We start from the raw sequence: 22,513 nt of genomic DNA on the forward strand, positions 1-22,513 counted from the left end.
AATCATTTTTTATTGTATAAAAGATTTAAAACACAAACACATTTTCTGCTTTGTCTGAAAGTATAATATTGATAAATTGAAACAAGATGTGTTTGTGAAACACTTTGCGCCCGGCGACAACAAAGTTCTGAAAAGCAATTTTTAGCATATGGGTCTCAGTCAAGGTCACACGACCATTGTCCTTGGTGTCAGTTGAAAGTGCTTGTAAATGTAAACTCCAAAACGAGAAATCCGAATTCGAATAGCTAGTTTCGAATAAACGACAGCATATATAATGATGAACCCACAGCATATAATTATGAACCCACAGCATATAATAATGAACCCACAGCATATAATTATGAACCCACAGCATATAATAATGAAACCACAGCATATAATAATGAAACCACAGCATATAATAATGAAACCACAGCATATAATAATGAAACCACAGCATATAATTATGAAACCACAGCATATAATAATGAAACCACAGCATATAATTATGAACCCACAGCATATAATAATAGACCCACAGCATATAATAATAGACCCACAGCATATAATTATGAACCCACAGCATATAATAATAGATCCACAGCATATAATAATAGACCCACAGCATATAATTATAGAACCACAGCATATAATAATAGAACCACAGCATATAATTATAGAACCACAGCATATAATTATAAAACCACAGCATATAATAATAGACCCACAGCATATAATTATAGAACCACAGCATATAATAATAGACCCACAGCATATAATTATAGACCCACAGCATATAATTATAGAACCACAGCATATAATAATAGACCCACAGCATATAATAAAATCATCTAACATAAGGCAGCCATGGCGTTCCATATATATGTACTGCAGTCACGTATCACCGTTTTCAATTCAATGTGAATTCATTACAATGGTTTATTGGCATCACCGTGTTGGCATACGGTCAATAATGAAATCAAATGACTGACAAAAGAATATTATAACATAAAGGCTATAGCATGCAAGACAATTTTATACAGTTCTTCATAGTCCCTAGAACTGTTTTCTCTGCATAAAGCATGTAGTGCAACTTAATAATATACTATTATATATAATTAAATATTTTACTGTAGAAATGAAGTTTTCCTGAGTTAGAAGATGAGATTCAATTGTTCAAAGATCATATAACAACAAAAGTTTTTTTTTTTTAACTTAGGACTTTAATTGTCTCCTCGTTTTACTCCTCGAATGGCACTGATTGTTCACTTAACTTTTAAAAGTGGGGGGGGGGGGGGGGGGGCTCATTAAATAAATCTTGACTAGCGAAAAATAAATTTCTCCAAAAAATCGTAAAAATCCTAATCCGTTTGGAGGTGGGGTTAGCATATTCCTACAGTTATATCTTCAATTTCACTGTTAATTTCCTTCTTTACTCATTCCTGAGTCCCCGGTAAACGAACTTATACATTGGACACCCCCTTCCCCCGGGAAGAAAAACTTCTGAACCTGTGCATCATGTTCAGGTGCATGGTCTGTAAGTACACCAACAGCTCCCGCATTTTTATGCATGTCTGATTCTTTTCGCTCAGCTATGCTTCCGCTCATCAATACTTTAATACATGTACTTTATATTTTTTAAAAGCATTTATATTTCAATATCAAAACTTACATGACCTACCATGTCATATAAAATTATATATATATATTCCGGATGTATTGGTACGATTTAACTCATATTTTAGTTTCGATCTCATCATATCCGGTATAATACAATTCCACATTTTCCCCTGCATGATGTGTGATGTAGAGCCGTTTTATATCAGCTGTGGCTGTAACAGAACCCCTCACTGTCTGGATTGGGCGTCATCGGGGGTGATTTGTTTTGCAGCCAGTCATGCTGTAGCAATTTATTACCCAGAGGTAATATATCCCACGTAACGTTTCACAAGGTGTTGTGTGACAGCGTGATGCAATATTTTCACATACTTACAAACTTTTAATATTCAATTTAATTGAACTCTTTATTGACCAATTAACGGACCTCAAGGGGCAACAGGAAGATTATACAATATATATATTTATAATGCACAATGAACACATATGATCGTCTGTCACATTCAAAAATAAAAATAAAGTACACATAAAACCATTTGAAATGAATTGATCTGAAACACGATCCTCAGAAAACTGACAATGATATGGAGGGGAAACCTTAATTTCACTGTCAATATGCATCTTTGTTACGACTTTGTTTAGTTTTAACCTAAATTTTTAGATAAATTTTTTGTCTAAGATTTCTCTGCAACTATCAATCACAGCCGTTTGAAATTTTAACACACTTTTTGTTGTGGCTTGCTATATGGTGGGATTAATTTTTAAATTAAAACAAATTCACTGTCAGCTTCCCGTTAAATGTTGACTTTGCTCTTTTGTATATTCACATCAAGGGGGGGGGGGGGGGGGGGGATCACTATAGTGAGCATTGGCTCACAGATTACTTGTTTATTTTGCCTAATACAACTTATATTATCCCACTGGTGCTTCATGTGTTTCAGGGATATGCAAATGGACATGGAACCATATCCCAAACACTGATTAAGCATTCTGATCGAGTGAATTGTGTCAAGTGGATCAGTAATTCAAACAGTAAGTATAATCACCTTGAAAGCTGGTAAATTTCTGTGTTATTTATTTCTGACATAAGTTCAATACATTTTTTAACACTACATTTTTATATGTGTGTTAATGAGAAATTGGTATATCATATGTTGAACAAACTCCATGTTGCAATGTTTTTGAAGTTTATTAAGTTTTTTTTATGCACTGTGGTATTATGTCATGAGACCTTTTTCTCAATAATTGGCTCATATTTATTTTATCTCATTTTATCACCCATTCAGTTATATTATTTATAATATCTTTACTATTAAAATATTTCTTTTTTAAATCTTGGAATCTTGAATACCTGGTAATTTACCGGTAGATCTACAAACTATATCTGATCTTTAATCTTGGAGATTAAGGTGCCAAAAATTATGTTTGAATAAATAAACTATACATGTACATGTACACTTAATTTTTGTTCTGACAGGGCAGCTTTGTGATGAACGGTTTATTTCGGGCTCTGTGGACAAAACTGCAATTGTATGGAAAAAGGAAAAAGATGGTCAGGTAAATCATAATGCCATGCACTTTGATAAATGTGTGTTGATTTCTCGTTTGAAGCTTTCTAGAGCTTTTCTGATCAGTCATCTTTTGATCTTCACAGTACAAAGCAGCAGCTGTTCTTGATTTCCACTCTGGACCAATCACAATAGTGAATGGATTAGAATTAACCAATCAGAATGTGACATACGTCGTTACAGGCTCCACAGACTCCCAGATTATGATATGGATGGATTTGGGAACTAATGGTTAGATTGTATTATTATATATTACGTTAATAATATGTAACTGTATGATAACTACAGGTACAATGTCAAGAGCTTCTATGGTGTTTTTATCTGTTTAAACGAAATCAATATTTGATTTAATTGTGCCAGAAGAAAATAAATTTATTGTTACAAAATGAAATTCAGATTTGAAGCAGCTAGTATTACTGTAAATTTTTGCCTAAATGTGTGTCAATTTTTGTTTGTATTTGAAATTCAATTAAATAGATTGAAACATACATTAAGAAATTCAATTAAATATATTGAAATACATTAGCATTGAACCTTATTTTTTTTTAAGTTTGCACTTATTCTTTAAATCCAATTTATTATTTTTCAGATTGTGTGAAGATTCTTATTTTAATTAATATATGATTCATTTATGATTCTGTACCTTTCACATTTATTTTTTAGAGTTCTCCCCCTTGCAAAGCATCAGTTTTGGCTCTGGTTTTGTTCTTGACATCTCTCTTGTTTGTCTACCATCTGAGGAAGGTAATATTCCATATACTATAAAACAATGCATTAGCACACATTGACAATATACAATAACTGTTTACAGATATTTCATGCCAAAGTTGGAAATGCATGTATTTCATTAGGTGACCGAGTAACAGATTGTCATATAACCGGGGAATACATGTTGTAAGTTATAATAACTGATGAGCTGCTTCACTCCTGCTCATTTTGAGCAAAAGAAGACTTAAGTAAAGTTTGCAATTCTGTAAGTTTTAAATTCATTTTTCAATATACAAAAAAAAAAAAACCTGTACCGCCAATCCAATATCAATAGAAATTAATTTTGAATTTTTATCCCTGTAATGCCACTTTTGACACAAATTCTTAACACATTTAAATAGGTCTCCTTTACAGGTAAACCTATTTCAGATGAACTAAAACAGCTGGAGTTTAATTTTCAAACATACATGTAAATTGGACATTTATATACCATAATTTTATCTTTTGCAGAGAAGAACTAGTATGTTGTTAGAACTTGTTCCAATCCATATGATTAATTTCAATAAAATAAGTTCAAACCATTTATATGAATACCATTGAATTCATAATGATTAAAGCTTTCCATATATCAATGTTACAATTTTTAAGTCAGGTTTTTAAAAGTAGTAAACTTTACTCAGGTGAGCTTCATCTTTGGTAAATTAAAGAAAACCCCAGATGAACTTCATCTTTTGTAGAATAAAAATAATTTAATGAAGAACCACACTCTTCTCTCCATCTTCTTCTATGGTGCTCATATTTTATGATTTGACAGTGGCAATTTTAGTGCCTTTTTTTGCCAAGCAACTTGATACCACACTAATATTTAAAAAAAAATATATTTTTACTATAAAATTCAAACACTTGCAACATTTTGTTATTTTCAATTTTCCAGTCCCTCTCTTGGCCTGTGGATGTGATGACCACAAGGTTCATATATATGCCTTACACGATGATTTCAAGATTTTCCAGGTATTGCAAGCTATCTTTGTTATTTAAGAGAAACATATGGCAGACTTGTTTGTTCAAACAATTGGATATTGCATAGTTTGATAATATTTCAATTTTCAAAAGATCCTGATTCAAGGTCATCAAGTAACAAGGTTATGGTCATAATATATATGAATTTGATTGAATCAAAACTGTTTACAATCCCAAAACAAGGTTAGAACTATTTAATATTTTTAACTGGGTTTTCCAACGGAAAAATCCAGTTATTAAAATGGTGAAAATGGCGGGCGGGCGGCTGCCAAAAGGATACCCTCATTATACGGATAACTCCTCCTACAGTTTTCAAGATAGAAAGTTGTTCTTTTGCAGACGAATTGTACATATATCAGAGGGTGCATATTGCTAAGATTTTGATTTCCGATAATTTATGAAAAAAATACCAGCTTTTGAACTTAGTCATTTGTTGGCAAAATATTGCATATAGGGTACCCTCATTGTACGGATAACTCCTCCTATAGTTCTCAAGATAGGAAATTGTTCTTTTGCAGATCAATTGTACATATATCAGAGGTGTACATATTGCTAGGATTTTGATTTCTGGTTATTTATGAAAAAAATACAAGCTTTTGAAACTTAGTCATTTTTTGGCAAAATATTGCTTTAGGGTACTCCATTTCACTGGATACGGGTTGACATGGATTATGGATACAGTTCACATAAAAGAAAAACCGATTTGCTGTCACATTGACAGCTTTTCACTTGTTTATTGTTATATTCAGTAGTATATTCTCACTTTATTACTCAATATAGACGAATAGTCAATAATTGTAATATTAGCTCGTTCCAGAAATATTAATTGGTCAATATTTTTATTATATATTTCAATAAACTACTTCTGATTCATTGATTTGTAAACGGTGACATAAATAAATCTTTGTGACTCCAAAACAAGATGACATCATAATAGGCAATCAGTCCAGGCAAGGAAACAATGGACACACAAAGCGACGGTTTGCTATCATATCGGAAATATAATATTTTGTGAATTATTGTGACTGCCTGGTTTGTGCTGGCACCGAAGTATAATTTGGATTATAATTCGAATTATAATGTCTTGGATGCAGCATGACCCCGACCTAAGGTTACTTGATGAAATTTAAGGTCATCCCCTCCCCCCAGCCCCCTGGTCGCGACACCTATGCTTATTACTTTATTCAACCATATCAATATCTGGGCTATTTTTTTCATTGTAATGAAGAAACATACTTAGTTTTAACTTTCATAAAGATTAACATTTATATTGAAATTTATTTTTTTTGGTAATAATCTTTAATAAATCTACTGGAATTTCTATTGCATAAATGCATACTTTTCTTCTATTCAATATATTATGATGTTTTATGTTTTTGTAAAATTGTAGACTTTCTCCAAGGTCATATCTCTACAAGGTCATGAGGACTGGGTGAGAGCGGTGGACTTCTGTGTGGAAGGTAATCATGTCATGTGTTTTGTGGATGCCTCACCTAAAGATGAAGTGGATAAAAACTTTAAAATGGTCCCTGTAGATGTTAGAAAAGTGCAGCTTCCAACAGCCACTGTTTGTTGGCAAAGACATTAAATATTCATATCGTATACCGGGTAATCTGCTTGTAAAAATGTGGTTAAACAAGCTTACTACCAGTAAAATGCAAAATAAAGTTGGTTTAGATACAGAAATTCTTTTCTCTATAGTTCACATTGATGATTGAAATCTAGTAGGAATTTAACTTCAATTGGACTGCAGTTACCCTACATATGTTGCATTTGAGAGGTTTAATTAAATATTTCATGTCTTAAACTTAAGGTATAATATGTTGTTGATATTGTGTTTTAATTCTTTGGTATTGTTTTAAAAGATGGTGGTGATATCATGTTGGCAAGTGCTGGTCAGGATTACCTCATCAGAATCTGGAGGCTGTCATCCCGACAGGCTGGAATTGATGATGTCATCAAATCTGTTAAACAGCTGTCTATAGACGAAGAAATAAAAATGAGAGAAAACACTTTCAGCTTTACACACAAAGGTAAAGTTCTGACTACCAGAAGGGAATTCAAAATTATTATCAAATTATTATTGTTACTGCTGCAGCAGTACTTCTTCAATTTGTATATATAATGCAACGTTCTTTGATCAAATTGAGTTACCATACTGAATAATTTTTGTGTTTTAATTTTAATAGAAAAAAAACACATGTTTGCTGTGAGATTGGAATCAGTTTTAAGTGGACATGAAAACTGGATCTATAGTATACGATGGCAACTCCCTGTAGTCATGGAAACCTCCAATCATCAGCCAATGAGATTGCTGTCAGCCTCAATGGACAAAACAATGATTACCTGGATGCCAGATCTGGATTCTGGAGTATGGATTGAACAAGTCAGTGGTTTTGCCAAGTTTAATGTCAGTACATGAATTGTTGCTTATTATTCCTAAAAGAATTATGGATATTTTTCTGTAGATGAAAATTGTCGAAGTATTGCTATGAAAATATTCAGAGTTCTGGAAGTAAATATTTAAATCAAATAGCTTTTTTTATGGTGAGCCATGCAATCATTGCATGCATGTAAGTAAATTGCTTTGATTAAATTTTATTAGTACTGTGGAATCATTTAAATTTGTTGGGGCCAATTGTCATGGATTCCTTAAATTTTACAGGTTCATGGGGACGTAATTTCCTGTATTCTCTTGATGATATAATGAAATATGATTTTAAAACCCTAATTTATTAATTTGTGGAGGATGTTAATTCATGGATGAGATGTTCCAACAAATTCCACGAAAATAGAGCCACCATGAAATCTAATGATTCCACAGTAATGCAACTTGTTAAAAGCAATAATTTGATTGACAGATGCGGGTCGGAGAGGTTGGTGGAAATACCCTGGGATTATACGGAGGAATGTTTGCTCCGGATGGAAGGTCTATCATTGCCCATGGTTATCAAGGCGCATTCCATCAGTGGTCCTTGGATGAGGTTTGAATTCATCACTTGTAACCTTGCAAACCTTTTTCCTTTTGTTCAATTATTGCCTTAAAAGGTATTTGAAATGTGTGTAGCTATTATGCTCTTGTGCTAGTGAAATTTGGATTAATATGTGTAAAGGAAGTCATAATTATACCCCCCACAAACAAAGTTTTTTTTTTGGGGGGGGGGGATATATAGGAATCACCTTCTCTGTCTGTCCATCTGTCTGACTGTGCAAAATTCAGGTCTGGTTCATTTCTTTTTTATGGAGAACATGGGAAGTTCTTACTTTACACAAACAATGCTTTTTGCCTGTGTGTGTGACATGACTTTGACCCAAGGTCATTTGGGCAAGGTCATGGTCACTGGTAGGAAAAGTGCAAAAAATCTGTGTCCAGTCTGTATCTTTTTTATGGAGAAACAAAGGAAGTTCCTATTTCACATAAACATTGCTTATTACCTATAGGGATGTTAAATGATTAGAAGCTAAAATTTGACACAAAGATTGCTTTTGACCTCTAAATATGTCCTGACTTGAGCTTTGGTCAGTTTTGCTAGTTCAATGTCACTATAAGGAAAAGAAGAGTCCCTTATTTTCTAATAAAGAAATACTTCAGTTTTGATATTTTCTTAATGGAGGGTATCATTTGTGAGTATTTTCACAGTACCTCAAGTGGACATAAGGAACAATATCTTTTACAGAGTGTGAATGTAAATGTTGGGGATATTAACTTGAGTTAAAAGGATCATTTGGATTTGGTAGCTATACATTAAGCATTTTTTAGCTCACCGAGACGAAGTCAGGGGGAGCTTATGCTATACCCTCGGCGTCGGCGTCGGCGTCGGCGTCCGGACCTGGTTAAAGTTTTTGTTGCATGTCCTGTATCTAAGCTATTACTTGTCCTATCTTCACCAAACTTGCATGGATGATGCATCTGGACCTACTTATGGACTTGAAAGACTAGGATGCTGAATCTGAGTCCTAAATTTCAGATGCTGGAGGAGGTTAAGGTTGTTGGACCAGGTTAAAGTTTTTGTTGCAGGTGCCCTTTGATAGCAATATCTAAGTTACTGCAGGTCCGTACTTCACCAAACTTGCATGGATGGTGTGTCTTATGATACTGATGCACCAGACAGGCTTGAGTGCTGAATCTGAGCTATAGGTTTCGGATGCTGGAGGAGGTTAAGGTTTTGGGAGCAGGTTAAAGTTTTTGTTGCAGGTGCCCTTTGATAGCAATATCTAAGTTACTGCTGGTCCGTACTTCACCAAACTTGCATGGATGGTGTGTCTTATGATACTGATGCACCAGGCAGGCTTGGGTGCTGAATCTGAGCTATAGGTTACAGATGCTGAAGGAGGTTAAGGTTTTTAGAGCTGGTTAAAGTTTTTGTTGCAGGTGCCCTCTGATGATGATATCTTAGTTACTGCAGGTCCGTACTTCACCAAACTTGCATGGATGGTGTGTCTTATGATACTGATGCACCAGACAGGCTTGAGTGCTGAATCTGAGCTATAGGTTTCGGATGCTGGAGGAGGTTAAGGTTTTTGGAGCAGGTTAAAGTTTTTGTTGCAGGTGCCCTTTGATAGCAATATCTAAGTTACTGCTGGTCCGTACTTCACCAAACTTGCATGGATGGTGTGTCTTATGATACTGATGCACCAGGCAGGCTTGGGTGCTGAATCTGAGCTATAGGTTACAGATGCTGAAGGAGGTAAAGGTTTTTAGAGCTGGTTAAAGTTTTTGTTGCAGGTGCCCTCTGATGATGATATCTTAGTTACTGCTGGTCCTAACTTCACCAGACTGCTATGGATGGTGCGTCTTATGATACTGATGCACCAGACAGGCTTGAATGCTGAATCTGAGCCATAGGTTTCGGATGCTGGAGGAGGTTAAGGTTTTTAGAGCTGGTTAAAGTTTTTGAAACAGGTGCCCTCTGATGATTATATCTTAGTTATTGCTTGTCCTAACTTCACCAGACTTCAATGGATGGTGCGTCTTATGATACTGATGCACCTGACAGGCTTGAATGCTGAGTCTGAGCCATAGGTTTCAGATGCTGGATATGGTTAAGTTTTTTGGAACAGGTCACATGTTTAATAGATGATAGTAATATTTCAACTTGCATAGTTGACTAAACTGTAATATGAATGAATCACAGAGGAAACTTCAGATGCAGAGCTTGATCTCCACTATCAAGGATGCTAAAAAATATATCTTAGTTATTACAGGTCCTAACTTCACCAAACTTGAATGGATGGTGTGTCTTATGATACAGATGCACCTGACAGGCATGGATGTTGAATCTAAGCCATAGGTTGCGGATGCTGGAGCAGGTTAAGTTTTAATTGCTAGTGCCCTCTGATGATGATATCTTAGTTATTACTGGTCTGAACTTCACCAAACTTGCATGGAGATGTGTCTTATGTATACTGATGCACCTGACAGGCTTGAATGCTGAATCTGAGTTAAAGGTTTCGGATGCTGGATGAGGTTTAGATTTTTTTGAACAGGTCACATGTTTTATAGATGATAGCTTGCATAGTTGATTTAACTATATTATAAATGAAACGCAGAGGTTGCTTCAGATGCAGAGCCTGATCTCCATTATCAAGGATGCTAAAGAAATTTCCTACCTCACTTAAACCTGCTTGATAGAAAGATGAGGTTGTTGTTAAATGATATAACATGATTCCTATGATAAAGTATTGTATGATATGAAACACTTTTGTTCAATATGATACAATATAATATCATATGTTATATTGTAAAAACTTATATAATGCGATATGATATTGTATCAATTTTTTTGATATTTTATGATATGATATTGTATCATGATACTGTTTTGTATAGTATTGTATATTATGATACAATATTATATTGTATCATACGATATTGTATAATATGATATTGGATTCTGTAATTTACAATTATATCACACGAAACTGTATTATATCATATTGTAATATTATATATTATCGTATCATACGATATTGTATAATATGATATTGGTTTATATGATATATTATTGTATCATATGATACAATATGTATGTATGATATTGTATTATATAATATTGTATTATATAATATTTTACTTTATCACATAATATTGTATCATTTGATATGATACAATGTTATATCAAATTATATTGTATCATATAATACAATATCATATTATGTATCAAATATTATACATATTATATAAATATCATACAATACAATATATCATACTATATTATACAATATAATATCATATGTTTCAATGTTATGATGTACTTTGTAATATGATATTGTATCATATAATACAATATTGTATTATATATAATAATGTTGTATTATGTGATCAAATACAATAAGGTTTAACACAATACAATGTCATTTCATATTTACAATATCATCTTTGTTTATTGCAGTATTTTATTGTATTATATGATATATATTGTTAGTATGATAGGATGCAATATTTAATTTTATATTATTATATTGATTAATATATGAACATATGATTATCATACAATTTTTTAACAGATGATATATGATTTTGTGTCAAAACAGAATCCATGAATATCCAAGATCATAAAGTATGATTTTCATACAATATGATAAAGGTGGTCTCATAGGGGTGATGCCTCGTCTCGGTGAGCTTTGTAATCTGTGATTACCTATGTTTATTTACATGTATCTCCCAGTCATAACAGTAAAAATTTTCTTCTAAGGGTGGTAAGCAATGGCGACCGGTGGTGACAGGAAGTGGCCACTTTGATGAGGTGGAGGATCTGAGCTGGGACACCGGTGGTCAGTTTGTGTTGTCTGTTTCTAAAGACCAAACCACGCGGTTACATGCTCCCACCACATATAAACAAGGAAAGGTATGTATGCTAGGGAAATATGATTTTCAAGGGGAGGTAGACTAAGTAAACCATATAACTTATAATGCCTATGGACTTATATTTTAGGTAGTTATGAAAAATATTATACAAATATTGACTGGGGTTGAGGGCAACATTGATTATATTAGCCCCCGAGGGACGAAATATTGCCCGACGCGAAGCGGAGGGCAATATTTTCGTCCCAAGGGGGCTAATATAATCAATGTTGCCCGAAAACACAGTCAGTATTTGTTTTGTTATATGAAGAAACAAATCAAATTTTAAGAAAGTAATTGAAAACAGATCGCCGTAATTTTTTCAGCTCAACAAAGAATTCACGAATTCAATTTTGTGCAAAGTTCATTTTCAATATATCCTCCGCATCAAACGGTGCCTAGTGATATTCCGCCGACCGTAAGAATTAACATACAGATGTTCTACCTGATTTTCCTTCTCAGAAATTCGCAAATCCTTATATCCGTTATGATAGCAAACCGTTGCATTGCGCGTCCGTTGTTTACTTGCCTTGACTGACTCTCTATTATGACGTCACCTTGTTTTGGAGTCGCGAAAGGTTATTTACGTCATCGTTTACAAATCAACAAATCAGAGGCGATTATTTGAAACAGAGGGAATGTTCATTAGATATTATTCCTAGCCGGTCAATATCAAAAAAATATTGACCGGTCAATATTTTTCGGACGAGCTAATATTACAATTATTGACTATTCGTCTATATAGAGTTATATAGTGAGAATATTCTACTGAATATAACAATATTTGATATAAGGTATATAATGCTTAAATATAGTTCAAACATACATGTATTTGGTTTTGTTTCTTATATTCTTGAATTCATGATATTCCTGTTTGAATTCAGAAAAATATCAGTCTTACATGTATAACCAGGTTTGTTAACTTCAGCTCTAGCATATTGAAATGTAATATGTTTGCAGTGACGTATACAATTGAAAATGATGATGATCTACAGATATATACAAGACATCATTAAAACACATTCACTTTTCTTCAAAACTTGAAAATGGACAATTTATTGATATATAATTGCCGGTAAATTTGTTAAATTTCATATCACTAACACTTGAGGTTTAATGAGAAATATTACAAAATTAAACAGCATTTTCAACATGCACATATTTTTATTTGAGATAAAATATTTTAATTAATGACAATCCAAAGCCTTCCAAAGTACTCTTAATCTTGAACTCGTAGATAAGCTCAAAAGATTAAAATATTTAGGGTTAATATATAAGAGCATTTTATTGTAATATTTTATTGTAATAGCATGGAATATTTATGATTTATGTATCAATTGGCTAAAATTATATACATAAAAGAGTTGAAAAATACTACTTTAAATTTGTAGTTTCTTTTCTTCATCATCCACCAAAGATTACTCAATATTATTTCATTTTGTTCAGGAAATTTGGTATGAGATTGCCCGGCCACAGGTCCATGGATATGACCTACAATGTCTAGCTGTCATCAATCGCTATAAGTTTGCTTCAGGGGCTGATGAAAAAGTCATAAGAGCTTTTGAGGCCCCCCGAAATTTTATTGAGAATTTTTGTTCCCTTTGTGGTAAAGAGCTAAAAACAGAACTTCAGAAAGAGGTAAGATTATTTATTAATTTCTACATTTGAGAATATTGTTTTGCTTGAATTTTTAGGTCAGTATATTCACTTAAAGTTACCCTTTCCTATTTCACGCTATTTTTTCCCCTTTTTCTCCATTCTCTCAGCAAAACATGAATTATTTCCTGTTCTAATGCGAAAAAACCCCACGAACATGAAAAAAATAAGATAAGACGTAGTTAGCCATTTATCAATGTCAGACTAAACAACAATCATAGAATCCAAAGGAGTGCCAATCGCATCCATATAATTGAAGTTGAAATGAAGGGGTACAGGTTTCCAAGGGGAAAAACTGTTAATTTAAAAAGCTCCAGTGGATTGGACATATTAAACAAAAGTCATACAAAATCTCTGAAAATAGAACCATAATTAAAAGTAAAAAATTAACGAAAACTTGTAAGTCATTGGCCAACTTTTGTCAAGTGGTTACAGTTACTGGTTCCAGAAATTATATAACCCTAAGCCAAATACCTGCAAATTACTAGCTGGAGGATAAACAGAGTAGTGCCCTTAATCTCAAGAACATAACAAAACAATTTAAATGCCCATTACATTTAAGCGAACTTGATCCAGTGGAACAGGTGGCAGTCCGCAAATTTAAATCCAATAGACCCCAGTTCAAACCAACTAAACTACACAAACTTAAAATTAAAAAAACCAAAAACTTGCTTGACCAATGATTTTCATGCTCTTTAGACAGAGTTAATTTTTATAGATAAATTCAGAGCCTAGATATTTGTCAACCTAAAACTAAACTTTTGGCTGGCTGTTTTTTTTTTTTTTACACATTTATTGGTTGGGGTTGGGATTGGTATTTCTGTAACATCGGCATAGATTTTCAAAGCTGTGTATAATGCACAGGTACCTGACCTCATATATTTCATGAATATTTTTAAAAGTTGTGATATCAATTTGCCTTGGACAGGAAGCTCAGAATCGGCCCGAGGGCGCTAGTGTCCCTGCTCTGGGACTGTCCAACAAGGCGGTGTTTACTGGGGAGAGGGTTCCAGATGACAAGGAGCTGCAGCCCCACCCCAATGATCAGTACCCTGAGGTCTACTTCACTCCAATGACTCTCACAGGTCAGATGAATTTACATCGGAACTCAAATGTTACATAAAAACTTTTAAATACTTTTCTTAGATACCTGTGCCTTGTTTCATCATTAGGTTTCACTTGAAATATCACTGGTGTCACAAATTGATTTTACAGCACAACAAATTTGTGTTAAAAAAAAATAAATGGCAGATGTCAGTATAAATGTATATTAAATGTACTTATTCAGATTGATGAAATCTTTGATTATACAGAGCCCCCAACAGAAGAGCAGCTTTTACAGAACACTCTGTGGCCAGAGACCCAGAAGCTGTACGGTCATGGATACGAGATCTTCTCCTTGGCGTGTGATCCAAGTGGAAAGGTTCTGGCCTCTGCCTGCAAGGTATGTGTAAATACATAAATGATGTTCATAATTTTATGTACTTGAATTTAATGAAGACTGATGTAGTAGAACTGCTTACGATATCTTATTACTCTTTTACCGGTGAAATTCCAGTGAATTTTTACAAAGGAAGATAAAAAATTCTTTATAAATCTTCTGGAAAAGCATTCAGCCAATAAAACAAAAAATTGTGTGAAAACACAGGTTGTGCAGACTAAAGTTTGATAAAATCAAGTCTTGTAGAAAAGTGGGTCCACAAAGTTGGGGATGGGGGTTAAACATTTCAGAGAAAAATCTTCTCATAAATACTAAAACAGCAAAAGGGGCTTGGTGTTTACTATAGAAACATGTGGATAAATAGTGGAAGATTTAATTTAACTTTTTGTGAAGATCTGCTGTACTAAATTGTCAAGATGATATTGATACTGTAATGCTGATAAGATTGGCTATTGTTGCTCAGTTGAGTGATGTAACCCCTGGGCCTCTTGTTTATTTTACACAGGCAGCTAAAGCAGACTTTGCAGGCATCATCTTGTGGGATACTGTTGACTGGACACAGTTATGTTCCCTGCATAGCCACACACTCACTGTCACTCAGATGGCATTTTCACATAATGGTAACTTCCTGTTGTCTGTGTCCAGGGACAGAACGTGGGCTGTGTACAGGAAGAAAACAGCAGATCAACCAGAGTCAGGTACTTATTGCTCAACTACGGTACTATGATTAGATACCATTAAAACGAAAATCAGATGGATGTTGAGAGTTTTGGTGTGAGAAAATCTGTATTGTTACACATTTGTCTGTACACTGTATATCCTTGATCATAATTTCTTAACCCAAGGTTCTCAGCCATTATTTGATCTTTAAATTTCTTCTAGAGACACTGATGACTTTAACAAAAAAATACAGCAAGGTATTAAAGATAGATACTGTACAGTACATGCTAAATAAGATCATTGATTTTTTTTTGAAATGCACATGCATGAAAATGTGCGCAACAGTTACTCTTTCCCCACTTGATTTACTATTTATAATGTCATTTGTAAAGACACCCATCTTTCTTTTTCCATGAATTGACACGCTATGATTTTGTTGTTCATAGAAGTGTTGTAGAGTACTGTAGAAGAATTGCTTAAAAGGCCCATGGCTTTCCTGTTTAATTGAAAGTTTTTTGTTTACTTTTTATCTTTTTTTATGACAGATCCCCTTTTCAGTAAATTGACAGGAACAGACAAGAAAACGGCAGTCCACACAAGAATCATTTGGTCGTGTGCCTGGAGTCCTAATGATGAACATTTCTTCACAGCATCAAGGGACAAAAAGGTGAAATACTTGATATCTCTAAATTTTTTGTCCACATGGGGGAGAGAGGTGTCTTAAAACATATTATTATAAGGTTGTCTAGAGTGCAAAGGATTCTACAGTATTTCATTTGGTTTGTGACCAAGGTAGTTGTTCTTATGCAACTATTTCACTGACATCTTGCCACTAAAAGATTTAAATTTTTGATGTTTTACAATGCATATGCCATTATAATAACAATACCTGTACTTTGCTGCTTTGCAGATCATTGTGTGGCAGAACCCTGGTCTGTGTGAGGGTGGTGACTGTCAGCCGGTCGACTCCGTGACACTCCCTGACTCAGTTACCGCCATTGATGTCTCCAGTTACCTCCTGACTGACAACAGGTGAGGTCATCATCAAAGGTCAACACTCTAATTAAATTCTGCATGTTTGTATTTTATTTTGGAGTAGCATGTAATAGGCATAGCTGTGGATTTGCAGAAGCTGCATGTTTCAGTTTATTGCAGGGTTTTCAATGTAAAACTTTAAGCCTATTTTCAAATTGTTCTGAATGTTGCATTCCCATTGTAGGCACTTGCTTGCAGCTGGTCTTGACAATGGGAGAATCACACTTTATACCTGGAAACATACTGCTGATAAATCAAGTGGATGGGTTCTCTTAGCAGAGCTAGATCAAAGGTATGAGACAAACAATACAAGTTTTGATGTTTTAAGAGAAAATATTACTCTATCAATCAGACTAATAACCAGTGGCAGTGTTTATGGGTGCAGTAGGTAACAAATACATACTGTTTTCTTTTACAGGCAATCTCACCATCTAACTGTGAAGAGGATTCGCTTCTCTCCACAACTAAGAGACAAGAAAATACAGGAAATTGCTAGCTGCAGTTTGGATCATTGTGTCAAACTATACAGGACAGATATCACTAAATTATGAATGCATTATTACATAAATTATTCTACGTTAACTTTTTATACAAAGTATTTGCAATTTCATTTATTGTACAAACTGAATAAATGATAAATAAATCAAATGATATGTTTTATATGACTTTTGAAAGCATTGATGCAGAAATATTTTAAGTACACAATGATTGCCATAGACCACTGTATGAAAAGTGCTAATCGAAAATACAGTTGATATGGATCACCGGCTATACTTTTGTCCAGTATCTTGAGTTTTCTGTCTGCACATTTAGACAAAATGTAACATTAAACATTTTTAATCAACTTTGATTAAAATTGCATCAAACTAATTGGGCAGTACTTCTGTTATTTTTAAAGTTTATATTATTTTTTCTTTTGTTAGCATTTTTAGTCACTTTTGACAGGTGTTTATCATCAGTCTGATAGTTCATGTTCGACTATTTATCCATTTTAATGAATTTTGGAAGATGTTTATTGCTATATATTTACATCTACCAAGTATGATTCCCTCTACTTCTAACGAAAACTTGTAGTCAATTCATAGCTTTATAGAAACAGCCAGACTGAAATCTACACGCCCCGTTTATCGATTGGTCGAAATCTAGAAAACTGACAGGACTGAAATCGACACGCCCTGTTTATCGATTGGTCGTAACCTACAGCGATCTAAATCTGCACGAAATAATCATGATGATGTCAGACTTTTTATACTCAATTTATTAATAAGTTAAAAGAAAGATGTAAATATAAACAATAAATGCTTTCTTTGACGATTCATGCGGGTTATGAAGGTAGCGATTACTGCCAAAGAATGTACATAATCCGCTAACGCGGGTTATGTATTTTTTCTGCAATGTCGCCACCTTTATTGTTATAACCATGATAACAAAGAAGTGCGAAGCGTAATGTGTGCACAAATAGAAGAATTCGCCGAATGCCTGATACTATACATGCAATCTTCATTAATATAGATCATAATTATTTTAGAAGTATGAACCCTTTAAACACTGAGATAAAAAGTCAGAGCTATACACATACGTAATACAACGTACAAATTTAGTGGTAAAAATAGGCGGCTAGAGTCGGTGGAAACTTTGATAATATTAAAGGACATATCGCATGTTTCTAAAGTATGGGACATTTTACATTTTTTGGCTTGTGTATCTAATAATTACATCTAACAGTTTGTTAACGGTATAAAAGCGGTAATTAGCCATAATATCAATTTAAATTATAGCCCCGATGTTTAAAAACTCGTTAATTAGATAGCGGGTCACGTGGTACAGTGACGTCACATGCGACCTTCTTCGAACAGCCGATTGTAAACAAATTGGTAATTTATTTTATGGTCCTGAAGAAGGGACTGGTTGTCCCGAAAATTTGACAATTTCTATTGTTCGTGTCGTTAGCCATTTTTAGTGCTTTTTATATTCAGTTTACTGGCTTAGTATCTATATATTAGATCCGACACTTTAAAGATGCCTAGTGTTGTTGATTCTATTCAGTGCTTTATATATATATATATATATATATATATATATATATATATATATATATATATATATATATATATATATATATATATATAAAAGCACTAAAAATAACCAACGACACGAACAATAAAGTAAAATATTGTCAAATTTTCGGGACAACCCGTCCCTTCTTCAGGACAACAAAATAAAAACTACATAAGAAAGAAGAAAAACATCTACAAAACTAGCACTAAACTAAACTAAATAATATATAAAAACTAGATAATGTTTAAACACCGGATCAACACGTGGCAGCTACATCTTTATATTTAAGAATTCGAGTCCGAGAAAGAAAAATCCCGTCCGACGCAGCGGACGGTCTGTGAAGAAGTGCTGAAAGATAACGCGAACGAATTAACTTGCTAATTGGGGGTTGCTGTTAATTAAGTTGTACTAGTAAGATAATTCGTAGTGAAAGTTTGTAGGGAAGATTGGCCCTGTAAAAGACCACATAAATAATCATGAATGTAAAAACTAATGGAAGTGAAATAAAGCAAAAGAACAAAACCGATTAAGGAAATAGCTAATAATTTGAATAAATAACATGATTAATAGTTTGTACATGGACCGAAAAAGATGAAGATGGTGATATTGCTACGAAAACAAATCAGTACTTAGTTGATGTTCATTTTGGTGAAGTCACTTAATTTGTTAATGCCGTCAGGGCGGAATGACTTCAGTCTATGCATCCAAAATTTTTCTTTATTTTTTCTCTCCGCATCTGTCCAGTTAGGGTTGTGATCAATGACCAAAACCATCATGTCCTCCCATTTGTGATCATCTAAATTAAAATGTTGCCCGACGGGTTCTTTAATTTTCTTAGTTTTGATGGTGGAACGATGATTATTGATGCGCCTGCGGAGGTCTCCTGTTTCCCCTACGTATTGTTTCTGACAAAATTTACAATTGATGAGATATACACAATTGTCCGTACGACAAGAAGTATTTGCGAAAATTTTGTAAGTACGGCCAGTAATGGGGCTAGAGAAGTCGTCTGCATCAGAGCTGTGTTTGCACAACAGACATCTGGTGTCAGAACAAGTTCTAAAGCCACCATTAGGCAGAGGGTTCTTTAGTTTGGTTCTTACCACCATGTCCTTAAGGTTTCTAGGGCGCTTGAAAGCTGCCATCGGGGTTTTTTTGAAAACCTCAACCATTTTATCATTGCTGTAAAGGATTGGTAGGTTCTTCTTTAGGACTGCATTTAGGCCCCTAAGGACAGGGTGGTAAGTAGTGACAAATGGGACCTTGTTGTCTTCGTTTTTGGGTTTATATTTCAGAAGGGATAAACGATCCTCTTTAGCTATATCATCAATTGCATTCTGTACAGAGTGCGAGCTGTAGCCCCTGGCACATAAGTGGGATTTTAGGAGTTGACTTTGCTCAGAGTATAGTTCTTGAGTTGAACAAATACGTCTGACTCTGGTGGCTAGGCCTTTTGGTATGCCTCTAAACGTATGAGGTGGGTGGCAGCTAGACGTCATTAAATAGAGGTGGGAATCTGTAGGTTTAGTATGAAGATTGAAATCGAGTTTACCATCGACTAAAGTTGAAGTAGTGTCAAGAAACGTGTTGTTGAATGAGGAAATTTCAGTCGTAAATTTGATAGAATGATGGAAAGAATTGACAAAGGTAATAAAATCATCGAGGTTGTTGCTGTTGTCAACCCACTTCATTTCGATGTCGTCTATGAAGCGCAACCAACTAAGAGGTTTGAAGGGTGACTGTGTTAGTAGGTTACGCTCTAGATTACCCATGAATATATTTGCATAAGATGGTGCCATTTTGGTGCCCATAGCAGTGCCACTGACTTGAAGGTAGTGTTCTCCATTGAACATAAAATTATTGAATTTTAGAACATGCTCTAGGAGCTATATATATATAATATATATATATATATATATATATATATATATATATATATATATATATATATATATATATATATATATATATATATATATATATATAAACGAATAAGTCCTTGGTATAGGTAACGATATAGAAAAATGTTTTCAGTAGACGATAACACAATAATCCATTTCTTTCAAATTTAATCCAGAGCGCTTTCGCCTGATCGGCTCTTCAGTGGATTTCAAATTATAACAGAAATAACAATTATTTCTGTTATAATTTGAAATCCACTTTATACCTTTATACCTGTATATACCTGTATATATGGTGTGTTATGATTACCGTGACTCAATAAAATGGGGAAAACCAAAGCATGGAATTGGAAACCGACAAAGAAGAGGAAAAAAAACACAGAGAGCACGGATCAGAGCACGGACCTGAACAGTTCCCAGGAACCGCCCTCAGTAAGTGAATTACTTAAGGAAGCAAATCGGGTCCTTTATGAGAATACCCCTGTTTTTAACTACGACAACCCTAGCAGTCCGAACCACCCACCAATAACTTCAACCCCCCTCAATAAATCTGGGGGCCTTAGCATAGACAACAAACTTGACCTTATTATGAAAAAGTTAGAATCGCTAGATAGCATTGTAGAAGCTATTAAAAGACTCGACGGACGGGTTTCCCAAATGGAGAGTAGGGTTAACCTTGCAGAAGTTAAATCAGCAGATTTTGAAAAATCGGTAGATTTTGTATCTAATAAAGTCGACGAGTTTGATAAAAAATGTAGTGAGGTCTCTAAGGTAGTGGCAGCACAAGTTAAAAAACAGCAACAGTTGGAAAAATCCATAGATAAGTTGGAAAAACGATTCAATGTGACCACCGATACCGATGAAGTGAAAGAATTGCGAGACACAGTGTTAGATTTAAAGTGTCGGTCAATGAAAAATAATCTTGTCTTTACCGGCCTTGGGGGTGAGACGAACAACGAGGACACAGAAAGGAGACTCCGCGACTTCATATACCACGAGCTTGAAATCGAGAGCAACATTGAATTTGATAATGTGCACCGTTTTGGTCGTTTCTACCGCGGGAAAGATCGTCCTATTGTCGCCCGTTTCTTGTACCACGGAGATTTAGTACATGTTTTGAAAAACGCCCACAAACTTCAAGGGAAGTGTAACCAGTGTAAGTAATTAATATATAATGTTTGTCTATTTGTAAACGTAATTGTTTCTGTGTGCATGTGTGTGTGTTTTATTTACATCTCCAGGTGAGATTGTCCACGTGTAATTGTTTATTTTTATTTGACCATTCGACTACCCGTTTGACCTGTCTGACAACATTCTAAATTTAACTTCTACTAACCAATATTCCCGCCTAACTAACCAGGCCCGCGCACACTTTGTCTTGCCTTTAGAGGGGACAGACCTGTATGAAGATTAAGCGCAAGCTTTGTCTGCGATTAGCTGCCGGTGTCTGGTAATTCTTGTGTAATTTATTACTTATAAATATATTCTATGTTTATAATTTAACCATTCCATGCTATATATTAAATAATCTTTATCCAAGTTATTGTACCGTATTCTGAGATAATTGTCTAATGAGTCAATGTTGTATGTTTCAGGTTTTTCGTATATATTGAATAAATACATTGTATGACCCTCACTGGTGTTCTGTCTACTGCCTGGGTTACAAATGGCGCCCACGTTTTTATGACAAGCTTTTATTAGAAATAAGAAGGGTAGAGAGAGAGATTTTTATTTCAAACTCTAAAGACAGAAAACCAGTTCATCAATATGGGATGTCAGTAGTCGAGGATGACTTGGAAGAGAAGTTGAACAATAAAATAGGTGAATTAGAACAAAGATTAGAAGGTAAGATGGATGACAAATTCAACAAAATCTTAGAGAAGCTAGATGGAAGACCAGGAACCCAGTATAACAGGTATGAACAGGGAGAGAGGACAAATTACCACAGAGGTTCCAGAGGGAGAGGGTACCAAAGAGGTAATTTCAGAGGAAATTTCAGAGGAAATTTCAGAGGAAATTATTCTGA

General features: G+C 34.3%; 1 protein-coding gene across 1 annotated transcript; it reads left to right on the top strand.

The window, feature by feature from the left end:
* Positions 1-1,724: 1,724 nt before the first annotated feature.
* On the top strand, positions 1,725-17,358 carry LOC105317862 (elongator complex protein 2). Its single transcript, XM_011414646.4, has 19 exons — positions 1,725-1,902; positions 2,538-2,628; positions 3,074-3,153; positions 3,251-3,395; positions 3,828-3,908; positions 4,807-4,883; positions 6,283-6,352; positions 6,758-6,925; positions 7,082-7,278; positions 7,754-7,876; positions 11,588-11,740; positions 13,183-13,374; positions 14,321-14,477; positions 14,706-14,836; positions 15,339-15,531; positions 16,039-16,160; positions 16,404-16,525; positions 16,713-16,820; positions 16,947-17,358. Exons 1-19 carry the CDS (start codon positions 1,774-1,776, stop codon positions 17,077-17,079), a joined length of 2,472 nt encoding a protein of 823 aa, XP_011412948.3. The 5' UTR covers positions 1,725-1,773; the 3' UTR covers positions 17,080-17,358.
* The last annotated feature ends 5,155 nt before the right edge of the window (positions 17,359-22,513 follow it).

This window comes from Magallana gigas, chromosome 10 (genome assembly GCF_963853765.1).
Source record: "Magallana gigas chromosome 10, xbMagGiga1.1, whole genome shotgun sequence".
In the NCBI taxonomy this organism is placed as follows: domain Eukaryota; kingdom Metazoa; phylum Mollusca; class Bivalvia; order Ostreida; family Ostreidae; genus Magallana; species Magallana gigas.

Bases quoted from the DNA above. Each gene is read 5' to 3' on its own strand.
- LOC105317862 (XM_011414646.4), top strand. From the start codon at position 1,774: ATGATGTGTGATGTAGAGCCGTTTTATATCAGCTGTGGCTGTAACAGA. The intron at 6,926-7,081 runs GTAAAGTTCTGA...TAATTTTAATAG, and splicing joins TTTCAGCTTTACACACAAAG to AAAAAAAACACATGTTTGCT. The intron at 13,375-14,320 runs GTAAGATTATTT...TGCCTTGGACAG, and splicing joins AAACAGAACTTCAGAAAGAG to GAAGCTCAGAATCGGCCCGA.